General features: G+C 47.7%; 1 protein-coding gene across 1 annotated transcript in view; it reads left to right on the plus strand.

Annotated features, from left to right (window-relative positions):
* The window catches only part of LOC106812529 (integrator complex subunit 9-like), a 44,267-nt gene that overhangs the window by 22,922 nt on the left and 7,332 nt on the right, over positions 1-14,013 (plus strand). Inside the window, 8 exon segments of the mRNA XM_014816426.1 lie at positions 1,655-1,766; positions 2,749-2,944; positions 3,255-3,358; positions 4,204-4,332; positions 5,082-5,137; positions 6,826-6,966; positions 11,389-11,475; positions 13,432-13,530. Of these exon segments, the coding sequence (XP_014671912.1) occupies positions 1,655-1,766; positions 2,749-2,944; positions 3,255-3,358; positions 4,204-4,332; positions 5,082-5,137; positions 6,826-6,966; positions 11,389-11,475; positions 13,432-13,530 (924 nt within the window).

The raw sequence follows: 14,013 nt of genomic DNA on the forward strand, positions 1-14,013 counted from the left end.
CACTGACATGTCACAACCCCTGCACTGTCACCACACTGACATGTTCCAGCCCCTGCACTGTCACCACACTGACATGTTCCAGCCACATGCACTGTCACCACACTGACATGTTCCAGCCCCTGCACTGTCACCACACTGACATGTCCCAGCCCCTGCACTGTCACCACACTGACATGTCCCAGCCCCATGCACTGTCACCACATTGCTGTCGTCCAGCCCCTGCACTGTCACCACACTGACATGCCCCAGCCCCTGCACTGTCACCACAGTGACATGTTCCAGCCCATGCACTGTCACCAAACTGACATGTTCCAGCCTCTGCACTGTCACCACACTGACATGTTCCAGCCCCTGCACTGTCACCACACTGACATGTTTCAGCCCCATGCACTGTCACCACACTGACATGTTCCAGCTCCTGCACTGTCACCACACTGACATGTCCCAGCCCCATGCACTGTCACCACACTGACATGTTCCAGCCCCATGCACTGTCACCACACTGACATGTTCCAGCTCCTGCACTGTCACCACACTGACATGTTCCAGCCCCTGCACTGTCACCACACTGACATGTTCCAGCCCCTGCACTGTCACCACAGTGCTGTGTTCCAGCCCCATGCACTGTCACCACATTGCTGTGTTCCAGCCCCATGCACTGTCATCACATTGCTGTGTTCCAGCCCCATGCACTGTCATCACATTGCTGTGTTCCAGCCCCATGCACTGTCACCACACTGCGATTATTCCCCGTCTAAAACATGTAGACCATAATAGTTGACTGTTACTGAAGCTTCTTTTTAATTACAGTGTCTCATTGAATAGTTAAGCTCTCTATCCATTATCCCACTTCTGTTTTAAGCCCCCGCAATATTGAAGAAAACATCAAAATGATATATTCTCTCTTTGAAATTTGTTGTGTGCACTCAAAATCCATGGAAACGATTGATAACAAAGTAACCTGTATAAGCTGCAATCCCATCCTAAGGATGCATGAGTAAACGAGAGTAATGAGCAGTTTCCCGTTTTTGTCTTCTTTGATCCTTTACATAGTTGATCTTTTATTTGATATTTAATGGAACAGACATCTCGCAGTCGTAATGCTTAGGGTGGGTTGTCTGCTGTGGTGGTAATATAGGATTAGGATGTACACACAGGTGAACTTATAGTTGGCTTCAGTAAGTTTACACGCGCACGCACGCACACGCAAAGGCACGTGCACACGCACAGGTATACAGGTTCATTGTCACCTAGTACAGTACAGTGCGCAAGCGGGGCCGTGGTCCGTGAAATTTCTTAGGAGGTTCGTGAATCAGCTGAGTAATGATGAGGGTGCGGGCAGTAAACGTGTGTAGCGAGGCATCGGTGGGTATGGCATGGATGTTTCACGCATGGCCGCGTGAATTATGCGTGAATTTTTACTTGTATTATTTATATACTTGTTACTATCTACTTGTATTGTATTGTTTCGTGTAATATATCCCGTAGCTCCTGCACTATTAGGCTTTTTATTTGATTAATTTTTGAGATCTAGGGAGAAGAAGAAGCTCCCCTTGCTCTCTAGGGGTATACGGTGCTGGCGTGTGTTAAAGGGGTACATTACTCTAGGTTCATTGCTCCCCACAGGGTTAAGCTTGCAAATTTCTGCTTGTAGCCGATGGAACAGGCGCCGCTGCGTGACAGTGACGTCATCATTCTGACGGGACTCACGCAGACGCCGACGACAAACCCGGACAGCATGATCGGCGAGTTCTGTGTCAGTGCAGGTGCGTGTTCCACAGACGCGCTGCTGCTGCTGCTGCTTGCTGCTGCTACTGCTGCTGCTACTGCTGCTTGCTGCTGCTACTGCTGCGGCTGCGGCTACTACTGATGCTGCTGCTACTACTACTGCGGCTGCTTGGTGCTGGTGCTACTAAGCTGCTCAGTGCGTAGCTAAGGATGTTTTCAGTGGGGGGGACGCTGGGGGGGCCTCACATTTCGCTGGGGCACAAGTTATAATTTCTTACTGAGATCGTAGTTCGAACCCTCTTTCTTTTGTGATTCAAAGCTGTTTAACTGCATTGTTTCATTCCACTTTTTTTTCTTATCACGCATAATTGCAGGGTGGCGGGGGCGGAGCTACCTGGGACAGAAATCTTTGCGGGGCACGTCGCCCCAAGTGCCGCCCGCCCACGTAGACTTACGCCCTGCTGCTGTTGTCAGAAACATGTAAACTCATGCTAAAGTACTGCTAAGGATACCACACTACTAGAAATGTAACTGTCTGAAGACTTATTTTGTTATTCCTAACAAACGCCTGAACACCCACCATGATCAGCAAAAATGAGAATAGCAGAACATGCATAGCAAACTGACATAGCAGAACATGAATAGCAGAACATGCTATGCGGCGAGAACCTTACGTAGCAACTATGAGCGTGAGATAGTAACATGATCGTACCACGAACACTGACTAGCAGCAAATGACAATAGCAAGAATAATAGCTGCAAGCAAAAAACCATGGAAAACAGATAAAAGAAATAGCAAAATGCAATGAATAGCCAAACTGCGCATATAAGCAGACTGGCATCCGGCAGAACATGACATAGCAGAACATGACGTAGCAGAACATGACATAGCAGAACATGACATAGCAGAACATGACATAGCAGAACATGATGGCAGGAGACACTGACGGTAGCAGAACATGACATAGCAGAACATGACATAGCATAACATGACGGAGTGTCGATTGTTGGTCGTTGCAGCTGTCACGCTGCAGAATGGTGGCAACGTTCTCGTGCCGTGCAACTCATCCGGTGTCGTCTACGACTTATTCGAGTGCTTGTCTGCGCACCTGGACAACTCTGGACTGGGACAAATCCCGTTCTACTTCATCTCGCCCGTGGCTCGGGGGAGGGCAGCTCGCGCGATGCGTACTCAAAAACATAAGGTTTTCGAGTGGTGCGTGGAGTGGCGTGTGTTGTGTGCGTGCGTAGCGTGCCATGCGTGAAGTGCGTGTGCGTGTTTTTGTGTGTGTAGTGCGTGTTGTGATTTATATAATATGTTTATGTGTGTGTATACAATCTTATATATATATCTATTATATAATATATAAATATCTAATATATTATAATATACGTATAGGTAGTAGTGAGTATCATACCGGGTATTATATTATATTATGATAACCTGCTATAATACACCCCACAATAGTGCAATATAATGTCCAGTGTTATAGTGACTGTTCTAAATAACAATTTTTCATCAACAGGCTGTCACATAGCAAGCAGAGCAAGGTCTACCTCCCTGAGGAACCGTTCCCTCACGCTCTGCTAGAAAAGAAAGGCAGACTCAAACGATATGCAAACGTACATGGTAATCATGAGTGCTACTCGATGGCGCCATTTGCCCATCATGCTTTCAGTCTTAGGAAAATGAAGGGGATGCATAGAAGCAATGTGACAGTTTGAATGTTTCCCCCTTTCATTCTAATAACATTCGCAGCTCGCCGAACTACTACCGATTTCTTGGCAGGAGATCACACCGAACGGCTTCTCATAAATATGCATGAAGAGTGATAGTGAGAAGTATAGTGTAGTGAGGAGTATTTAGAGAACATGAAGAGATGCTCTCCAGTGAGTCCATTCGAGAGGCGTTCACCTGGCATGAACTTGTCAACTTCCCCTTCCCCTTCCCCTTCTCCTTTCCCTTCTTCTTAACTATACTTCTCCTCTTCCATCATTGTCCTTCCCTTCCCCTTCTCCTTCTCCCTTCCGTTCACTTCTTCTTCCCTTCTCCTTCCCTGTTCCGGACGGGCCCCTCCCCCTCGACTTTCTTCACCGCGTTCCCGGCCTCCCTTCCCCAGCTCCTCCCTGGCCGCCGTATCCGGCATTAGCCGGCTTGCACTCTTCCGCCGCGTCCCGTTGTCGTTCGCCCTTTCCCGCCGCTTCCCCTTTCCCTTCTCCGTTACCTTCCGGCTTCTCCCTTCCGGGTCCTTCATCCCGCGAAATAGTCAAGGTTCCGCATTTCCCGGCCCCCTTCCCCTTTCCTTCCCCTTCTCCTCCCCTTCTCCCCTATTCCATTCTCTCTTCTCTTTCCCTTCCCTTCCTTCCTCTCCTTCCCTTTTCTTTCCCCTTCCCGGACCTCGCCCTTCCCATTCTCCTTCCCCTTCCCCTCTTCATGGTGCAGGGATTTCCTGTTGATTTCCTGTCGCCTTGCAGACATCGCTCACAGTGACTTCCGCATGCCCTGCGTCGTCTTCGCCGGACATCCGTCGCTGCGCTTCGGAGATGCCGTGCATTTCGTCGAGCTGTGGGGAAAGTCGGGCGGCAACACCATCATCTTCACAGGTGACGCGCTTTTACAGGGGTAGAAATTAACTGTGAGTTGTACACTTAAAAAGAGAGTTCGAAGGCAAAATGATCCACAGTCCTGAGATTCTAAAACTGAAAAAGGTATTCATAACAAATTCATCGGCATGTGGTTATTTCGAAGATCTCTAATAGTTTGATAGAATTTAAATAACAGCGCGGGAAACTCTTGTTTCAGTATATAGGAGAATTTTTCAGGAGTACACAACGGACTACCTGCAATATTTCAAAATCACGGAGTCAGACTAAATCAGGGAGTATTTGGCTTCCGATATCGTGTCTTTGTGATGAGCGGATTCGGTGCTAGAGTAGGGGGGGGGGGCTCTCTTTCCTTAGGTTTTCGAGAATAATAATAAAAGAGGCTAGTCTATGTAGATAATCCTATAATAGGTGTAAATCGTCACCTGGTTATCAGTTTAACTCTTGCACTATACTAACCTTCACGCTCACTGGAGTGTATGGGTTGACTAATGAGAGTGCGGCCCCATCTGTCATTATCACCGTGGGCCGTTTACGAAGCGTACAGTCTAATCCATGATTAAATCACTACACTCACTGAAACATCCGTACCAATTAATGAACGCTTGACGCTTCGTGAAACCGGCACCCGAGTGTCGAAATTTAGTCCTGGCTTTAAGATATTTTCTTGAACATGTCTGTATTAGTATAAATATGATCGTGATATCATAGTGATGTTGTGCATCGTAAACGTTGCTTTTACATTGCAGAGCCAGATTATCTGCACCTTTGAGGCATTGGCACTTATCAACCCCTAGCTATGAAAGTAAGTGAACAGTTTCTCTGCGCTAATATGTGTATGCTACGCTTAAAACATTATGTAAGGCGTGTCGGCATAGCTGGCAAACGCGATACAGGATTAATATTATTTATGTCTATTTTGCTTTTATCATTGCTAATATTTGTTATTATTTTAATTGTTTTGTTATTGAGTAATTTATCTATCCTTACTTCCCTAAGTTGAGATAACTCTATTTATTCTATTCTTACTGTGTATTGAACTAATAAAACCAGTTTCCGTATCAGATCATTATAACTAAAATGCATCTGCACCTTCAATCCGATCCATCATGGCCTCTATCATGCCCATCCTCCCCAAGTAATCATATCAGATCATCCTTTATTTGTCCACCGCCATCCATCTCATCCAATCTATAGATCGGATCCTCCCTCTTATCCTCCATACTATCCAATCCCCTCCCAGCTCCATCTTCAGCCACATCCATACATCGAGCCAGCAGCTAAGCCATCCATCCGCTTTGTTCATAAGCCCATGCCCTCTGCGCATTAGTAATCTGTTCTCATTCTGTCTGTCCGTCTATCACCATCGTCTATTCGTTTATTATGGCATCATGAGTGTGCATCCATAGCCTACGCACTTGCGACGTTCACACGATCAATGATTTGACTCGAGCCATGTCTCGATTTGGCTCGCGGCCAAATTGGCTCGGGCGCTAAATTGAGCTCGGCGGTTCAACACGTACGCAAGTGACATACTCTCTGTCAAATTAAAAATTCAAATTAAAATAATTCTTCCTTGCAAGCAAATCTCACAGATAGGAACTTTGGTGCATAATCGCCGAGATTGCGTTGTTTACTATTTAAGTGTTTACTAATCGTTCTGCAATTCTAAATTACTCAATCCCTTTGAAAACGGGCATCCTGATAAATATTTTCGAATTTTACTATACTGTTTTAGGAAACTTTTATAACTGTTTGAATGTTATACTGTTATAAAAGTATACTTTTATACTGTTTACAACGCGATTCTATGTAATGTTCTACCTCTCCACCGGGTCCCACAGAGCTCCGCGAAAGAGGGTCTAAATATTTGGAGCCTGCTGGGCTGGTATCGACTTTTCGATGGGGCCAACTGGCTGGCCTAATTAGGACTCGGTAGCGCCCCCCAAAGAGACGTCCGTACTGTGAACGCTCGACTTGAGCCATAATTGGCACGGGCCTAATAGGTCGGCCAAAAACGTCAGGGAAAGCGCCCTTATATGTCCATAATGTCCAATGCTATATAACTTACTTGATCTGCCATTCTATCCATCTGTTCATGCTATCATCTATCTGTCCATCCATTCATCTGTCCATTCATTCATCTGTCCATCCGTTCATCTCTTCATCCATCCATATATACACCCATTGATTTATCCATCTGTTAACGATAATACCAACAAACAAAGATATTAGGTAATCAAATGTATGTGCATGTATATTAAACCATTTAACATTTTCTACTCACTTTGTTAACATACTCGCCAAAAGTAGATAATAGGAAACTGATACTCGCGCATCTATGTTCACATTTTGCATATAAGCATTTAGATGACTAGTCAGGCAGAACCATCTGAGAATGCAACAGAACTTTGCCAAATGCTAACCAATGTGTTTCTCAATATAGCTCGTTGGCAGGCAACATAACAAATGTTGTTGTTGTTATCGCTGCAGGCCGCCTATTGTCCGATCGACACCAGTCTGAGTTACGGACAGGCTAACAAGCTAATAGCAGAGCTGAAGCCTCGTCACCTGCTACTAGCCGATGCTTACACGCACCCTGTAGCCCGCAGGAACGACCTTCTCATCGAAGCCGTAAGCATGCACGCACGACGCACGCACGACACCCCGACATCGACGCAAGTGTCTGCGTCATGCATGCCGATATACTCGCACATGCACGCACGCACGCTATACACGCGCGCACGCACGCACGCACGTACGCTATACACGCAGACATACACGCACGCACGCACGTACGCTATAACCGCAGACATACACGCACGCTATACGTGCACACACGGACGCATGCTATACACGCACGCACGCACGCACGCACGTACGCTATACACGCATACAACACGCGACGCTATAGCTGCCACCGAGCCTGCTATACACGCACGCACGCACGCGCGTACGCTGTATATACGCGACATACACGCACGCTGTACACACGCCGAGTATGACAGCAATCAGGCTCGGGCTTCATTATTTACAAGCAGCCTTTAATTAATATCACCAGTGCGTGATATGTTAAAGACAAGCAGGTGGGGGCGGGTGGGGGGGGGAACACGTAAATTAAATATAAATGCGTTAAGTAAAGATACATGCATGCTTGTAATTCCAACAAATCAGACAAAGTCTAGCAATAATAAACGCGTGGTATAGATAAAGTTACAAGCAATAGAAACGAGAATTCCGAGGTAGCGCGCAGCACCCGCGTTTTCACACGCTGAGTTCTGAATTGGTGTGAAATATAACGTTCATGCTTGTACTTTCCATACAACAGCTTTAATTATTTGTAAGATTTGTCTGATTGGTTGGAAATTAACAAGAGCATGTACTTTACATACCACGCATTAATTAATTACGTGCAGTGCTTGTGAACTTTACAGTACACGCATTGTAAGCTAATTAAAGCATGCTTGTAAATAATTATAAGACGAACCTGATCTGCTGTAATGAAATAGTTAAGCGTCATGTTGAAATGGATACGAATATGAATTGGTATGACATGATGATTAGCGTCACTAGCCGTCCTTCGCCTATCTTTGACGGAGGCTTAATCCCCACGCTGAGTCTGATTGGTTGGAATTAACCGTGCGCATCGCTTGTAACTCTTACCATACCACGAGTTTCATTATTTAACTGTAAATTGATTAACTTTTTAACTGTATAAATTTAATTGATATAACTTTTTATACACCGCGCTATACACGCGCCTAAGTTACTACGCAGCGCGGCGGCGTTAGGAAACAACACCATATAATGACACGGTGTCCGTCGCGCTATACACACACGTATACACCGCGCTATATCAGCGCGCTATGACACGCATAAGACTAATACAACTGACGCTATAACCCATAGCACAACCGATACAACGACTAGCTATACACACGCACGCAACTAAGCGAGCTATACAACGCAACGCACAACGCGTAAGTCAACACAGGCGCACAAACGCTATAGACCAGGCACACTAGTAAGCACGCTAATACACGCCGCAAAACGCGTAATCTATAGTCATGCACGCAACAAAATAGCTATAGCCACGCGCGCTATACCAAGACGCGCTATACACGCGCTCTCTGCACGCTCTGCTATATCCGGACAAGAAAAGCTGCCTCGCTATTAATTAGCACGCCCGGACGATAGAGGACTTGACGCACTGCTAGAATCACGCCAATAAATACACCATCGCCAGTGGTGCGGCGGGACCCCATTGGCCACAAAATCGCTATATCACGCCCGCACAATACGCTATCACAAAGACTGTCACATTCACGCACACCCGCTATCTACCCGCTACGGCTATAGGGGCCCAGCGTCCACACCTACCCGGAGCGCCGTCCTGCGATAAACGCAGCCATAGATAAGTGGGTCACCGCAGCACCACAAACGCGCATATAATTACCACAGCGGCGGGCCTAACCACACCGGAACGCTATATCACGCTGTTAAGAACGCCATAACACGAACCGGGTACACACGCTATATTCCCACGCTATTACGGTATTCACTCCCCGCGCAACAAACGCTAATATGGTACTCGCGGCCACGCACCTATATAGACACAGCACGCTATACCACGAGCAACGCTATCATGCAACCAAAACGCTAATCCAAGCAGCAATAACAACGCAGCATATAGGACACGCACGCTATAGACATGCACGCACGAAACGCTATACAGCCGCTGGGTGACCTACCACGTTCACACTATACACGCACCGACTATACGGCAGGCACGCGCTATAAGTAACGCATCACTATAACACGAAATTCACGGCTATACATTGGGGCCGGAAATTTTCTTATGTGGATAGTTGGGATTGTTTTGGCCGGGGTGGTCACGCTAACATCCGACACCAACGCATTAACACGCACGCTATACACACGTAGCGCGATAAACGCCGGGAACGTACAGTCGCCGGCGCACAGACGCTATAGCCAAGATGTTCCTCTTCCCCGTTACGGATAGCGCCGCACGCTAGTGAAGAGGCGACGCAGCGCTATTAACTGAAGCCCCCACATAACAGCCTAATAACACGCGCCGTTATAGCACGCCAGCGGTACTATCCGCACAGGACCCGTATTACACGCATCGCTATACAGCACGCCTATACACGACAACGCACAAAACGCTTATAGCCACGTAGCAGTGCGGTTCAGAATCAAACCTCGTTAATAGACCACAACCGTTGTACGGTCTTAATATAACGCTGCAAGTCGCTATATGACACAGCAACATAAACGCTATCTTACAAAGAACAAACGCTTAAATCCTCACACGGCACGTAAATAGCCCGCACGCCTTCTGCACGCAAAGGGCTCTATCAAGCACCGCCGCTATTCACGCAACTATAAACACGCAATCGCAACAAAACGCTTATGACACCGCTCGACAAAGCAATGACACACGCTACTACACGAACGCAGCGCAACTCAGCTTACACGCAGCTATACACCGGCGCTGGCCCCCGCTATTACCGCAGCACACTGTACGCTATACACCACCGCTCACCTACACCGCAGGCGACCCCGGCGGAAGCTAACAACGGCCACGCAGAACCGACGCGCTATACCACGGCCCAGCCCCATCGCTATACACACACGCATGCACGCTATACACGCACGCTATACACGCACGCACGCACGCTATACACGCGTGCAAGTACGCTATACACGCACGCACAAACGCTATACACGCACGCTATACACGCGCGCACGCACGCTATGCACGCCGCTACGGCTGCACACGCGTACGGAGTGACATTCGCTATAGCTGGTGAGGGCGCATATGCGCACGCGTCATCGTTAATGGCTTTATAGATAATCGTAATGTTTTCACCTGCGGCGACACGCCACCACGGTCACGCTCGCTGTGCCCGCCATGCAGTTAGAGCGCCTCCCGAGAGATGGCCGAGAGGCGGGGAGGAGGAGGGGGGGGATCATGAAGGTCTGGCAGTCGGTGCGGATGGACAGGCAGTGTGACTCGTGGAGGAGGGTCACAAGAGACCAGCGGTGGGGCAACATGTTCTGCTTGCATCTATGACAAATACGACATACGCATATACGCTCTCCTATGACACTATTTGTCACAGGAAGATTCTTCCTATGCCAAATATTGGCGAGTCAACTTCGTTCTGCTTTACAGCTGAAATTTACTGCTTGCGTTCATAATAGCGCTCCTTAACTCCCATGATGCGCACAACACATACAACAATATTTGTCATAGGAAGAATTTTCATTTGACAAATAGTGACATAAGAGATCGTATTTGCTTATGTCGTATTTGTCATAGATGCTAGCAGAACACGCTGGGTGGTGCGTGGGCTGACGTAAGACGCGCAGGGGGCAGGAGGAGTGTGGTAACGAGAGACAGCTATCGGGGGCTGGGGGAGGGGGTCACAGAAGATAGCCAACCCGGGGTTGGGGGAGGGGGATGGGAAGTGGGAGACAGTAGGGGGGAGTCACACGAGAAAGGCAGTGGGTGAAAATCAAGAGAAACAGCCAGGGGGGGTTGGGGGGAAGGAGGACACAGGTCACAGCACGGTGTTATGTTAATAATATCGCGTGGCCATAAGCATATATCTTGCTCCTCATTCGATATGATCTGGAATCAATTCTTACCTGACGCACACACACACACACCGATCATTGGGGGGTAATTAAAACCAAGATGACATATTGCGAGGCACATGCATGTGTGTTCTCGGCAGATGCGAAATGCGGAAGGAATGCATAAACAACCTTTCATTGACTCCGGCATAAGTACGCATATTTTGGATGCCGTGATACGGCTATAAATAGTATAATCACTACATCTTGACGCAGTGACCTGAACCATATTTGCTGTTGTTGTTTTTGTTGTTGTTGTTGTTGTTGTTGATGTTATTGTTGTTATTGTTGTTGATGTTCTTATTGTTGTTGAAGTTGTTGCTGTTAATGTTCTTGTTGTTCTTAGTAGTGTTCTTGTTTTTATTGTTGTTGTTGTTGTTATTGTTGTTGCAGGAAGCTTCTACAATCACCTACACGAAAGGTCAGGTGGTGAAGACACCTCTGAGAAGGGAATTTGAGTACATGGAGATCGACACAGAGGTAATGTGTTTTCCGCTTGCGTCATTGGCTTGCATCGGGATACGTCTTCTAATATGTCAGCGTATTAGATGGTGTTGTTGGCCGCGTGATTGAGTGCGTGGTTGCCATGGTAACGTTCCGATCGCGTAAAGTCATAAAACATAGAACACTGATGCGCTGTGAGAGAGATAAAATAATGACTATTATGATTCGCAATCTTGCCTCTCCGCCCTTCCCCCACACACACCACTCACTTTCACGCACGCACGCATAAGTCCCCGCACGCACACATCCACGCAAGTTCTTACACACACACATCCCGCAAGTTCTTACACACGCACGGCACGCACCCAGCAGCCGCAAGTTCTTACACACGCCACGCCACGCACGCACCAACATACCACTGGCAAGTTATTACACACTACCGCATCGTACACGACGCACACATCCACGCAAGTTCTTACACACACACCTCGCAATCCACTGCAAGTTCTTACATCACGCACGCACGCACAGCCACGCACACATCATGCAAGGTTATTTACACCAGCGCACGCAACACACCGACACCACATCCACGCAACGTTCTTACATCACGCACTGCATGCCACATCCATGGCAAGTTATTACACCGCAGCACGCACGCACAGCGTCCATTCACGCAAGTTCTTACACCACGCACGCACAGCACGTCACACTCCATGCAAGTTCTTACACACGCCACCGGCAGCAGCCCCTCGCACGCACACATCCACGCAAGTTCTTCACGCCACCAAAGCACATCCACGCAAGTTTTTTACACCGCACGCACACACGCACACATCAGCGCAAGTTCTTACACACACCACATCCCACGCAGTTCTTACATCACGCCCACGCAGCCGCACGCACCGCCACATCGCATGCAAGTTATTATCACACCAGCACTCTGCACACACGCAACACCTCTCCACCAAGTTCTTACACCACGCACGCACGCACGCACACAATCCACACGGCAAGTTCTTTACACACGCATCCACGCACGCATCGCACGCACACATCACCAAGTTCTTACTACACCACGCACCACGCCACGCACACATCCACGCCAATGTTCTTACACACGCATTCGCACCGCAACGCACGCAGCGCACGCACGAGTCGCTCACAGCACGCACGCACGCACGCACACATCTATCTATGCCATCTATGTGACATTTATATGTAGCACATGCACACAATTAATGATGTGCTGGGGTGGGTCCCCGGGTGTTGTTTGTGGGCTGATGGGGACAGCTGCATGCGAGTGTAGTAATTTGCTGAGAAGGTCATGATCACAAATACTGCTCAGCGTGGATGTGGATGGGGACGTCAGCGGGGGGGGGGGGCTGATGGGTTTTTATGCAACTGGGGGTCAGGAGGTGGAGATGCGGGCTTTCCTATCAGCATTCCATTACTAAAATAATTGCACATCTCTCTCTGACTCGTGACGTCACGTGACGCGGTGTGCATCGATATATGCAATCCTGACAGAGACATCGTAAATAGTCGCGACTCTGTAGGTCTAAAAATGTCCATTTTTCATGATACGACACTAGCAGAAAGATTATGACATTTTAATTGTCGCAACTATTTTCAACTCTCTACTTTTAACTAATTAACTTCTATTTTATAATTTAGTATATTTACTTACATTTTGTGAAAAAGTGGAAATATTTTTTACTATTTATGGTGACGTAATCACTTTAAGAGCTGGTCGTCGTCTATCGGAACAGGTCTAGAAGTGTGACTTAGAAAGAGTTATCACTGCGAGTTTGAATCAAGAAGCTATTTATAGCGCGCAATTAACGGACCGATGTGCATGCCAGCGCGCTTGTCGGTTTCTATTTGGCGTCGTGCATTCAGTAATTGGATTAGTTACAAGCTGACGGACGATGAAGAATTTGTTGGGCCGCTGTTTCTCTCATTAATGCAGATTCGTTCATCTTCTTTCAGTTGGCATCCAAATTAGAGCCGGTGGAGATTAGGCCAGGCGTTGCCATAGCAACGCTTACCGGTAACATGTCCATCAAGGACAACAAAATTATTTTGAAGGTAAGTAGATACAGCCGCACGCGCCCGCTGCTGTATTTTCCGTGAGACTCGACTTTGAGCCGTTATTAGCCGTTTCGAGTCGACTTCGCCGTTGGCGCGCGCCGAATGTGCACTGTGTGTGGGCTGGCATGCGAAAAATATCTATCATGTTTGATTTTTCTGGATTAGCATCGTTGGCTCGCGCCGAATGCGCACTGTGTGTGGGCTGGCGTGCGAAAAATATCTATCGTGTTAGATTTTTCTGGATTAGCATCGTTGGCTCGCGCTGAATGCGCACTGTGTGTGGGCTGGCGCGCGAAAAATATCTATCGTGTTAGATTTTTCTGGATTAGCATCGTTGGCTCGCACTGAATGCGCACTGTGTGTGGGCTGGCGCGCGAAAAATATCTATCGTGTTAGATTTTTCTGGATTAGCATCGTTGGCTCGCACTGAATGCGCACTGTGTGCGGGCTGGCGCGCGAAAAATATCTATCGTGTTAGAT

This window comes from Priapulus caudatus, unplaced genomic scaffold (genome assembly GCF_000485595.1).
Source record: "Priapulus caudatus unplaced genomic scaffold, Priapulus_caudatus-5.0.1 Scaffold657, whole genome shotgun sequence".
Classification (NCBI taxonomy): domain Eukaryota; kingdom Metazoa; phylum Priapulida; class Priapulimorpha; order Priapulimorphida; family Priapulidae; genus Priapulus; species Priapulus caudatus.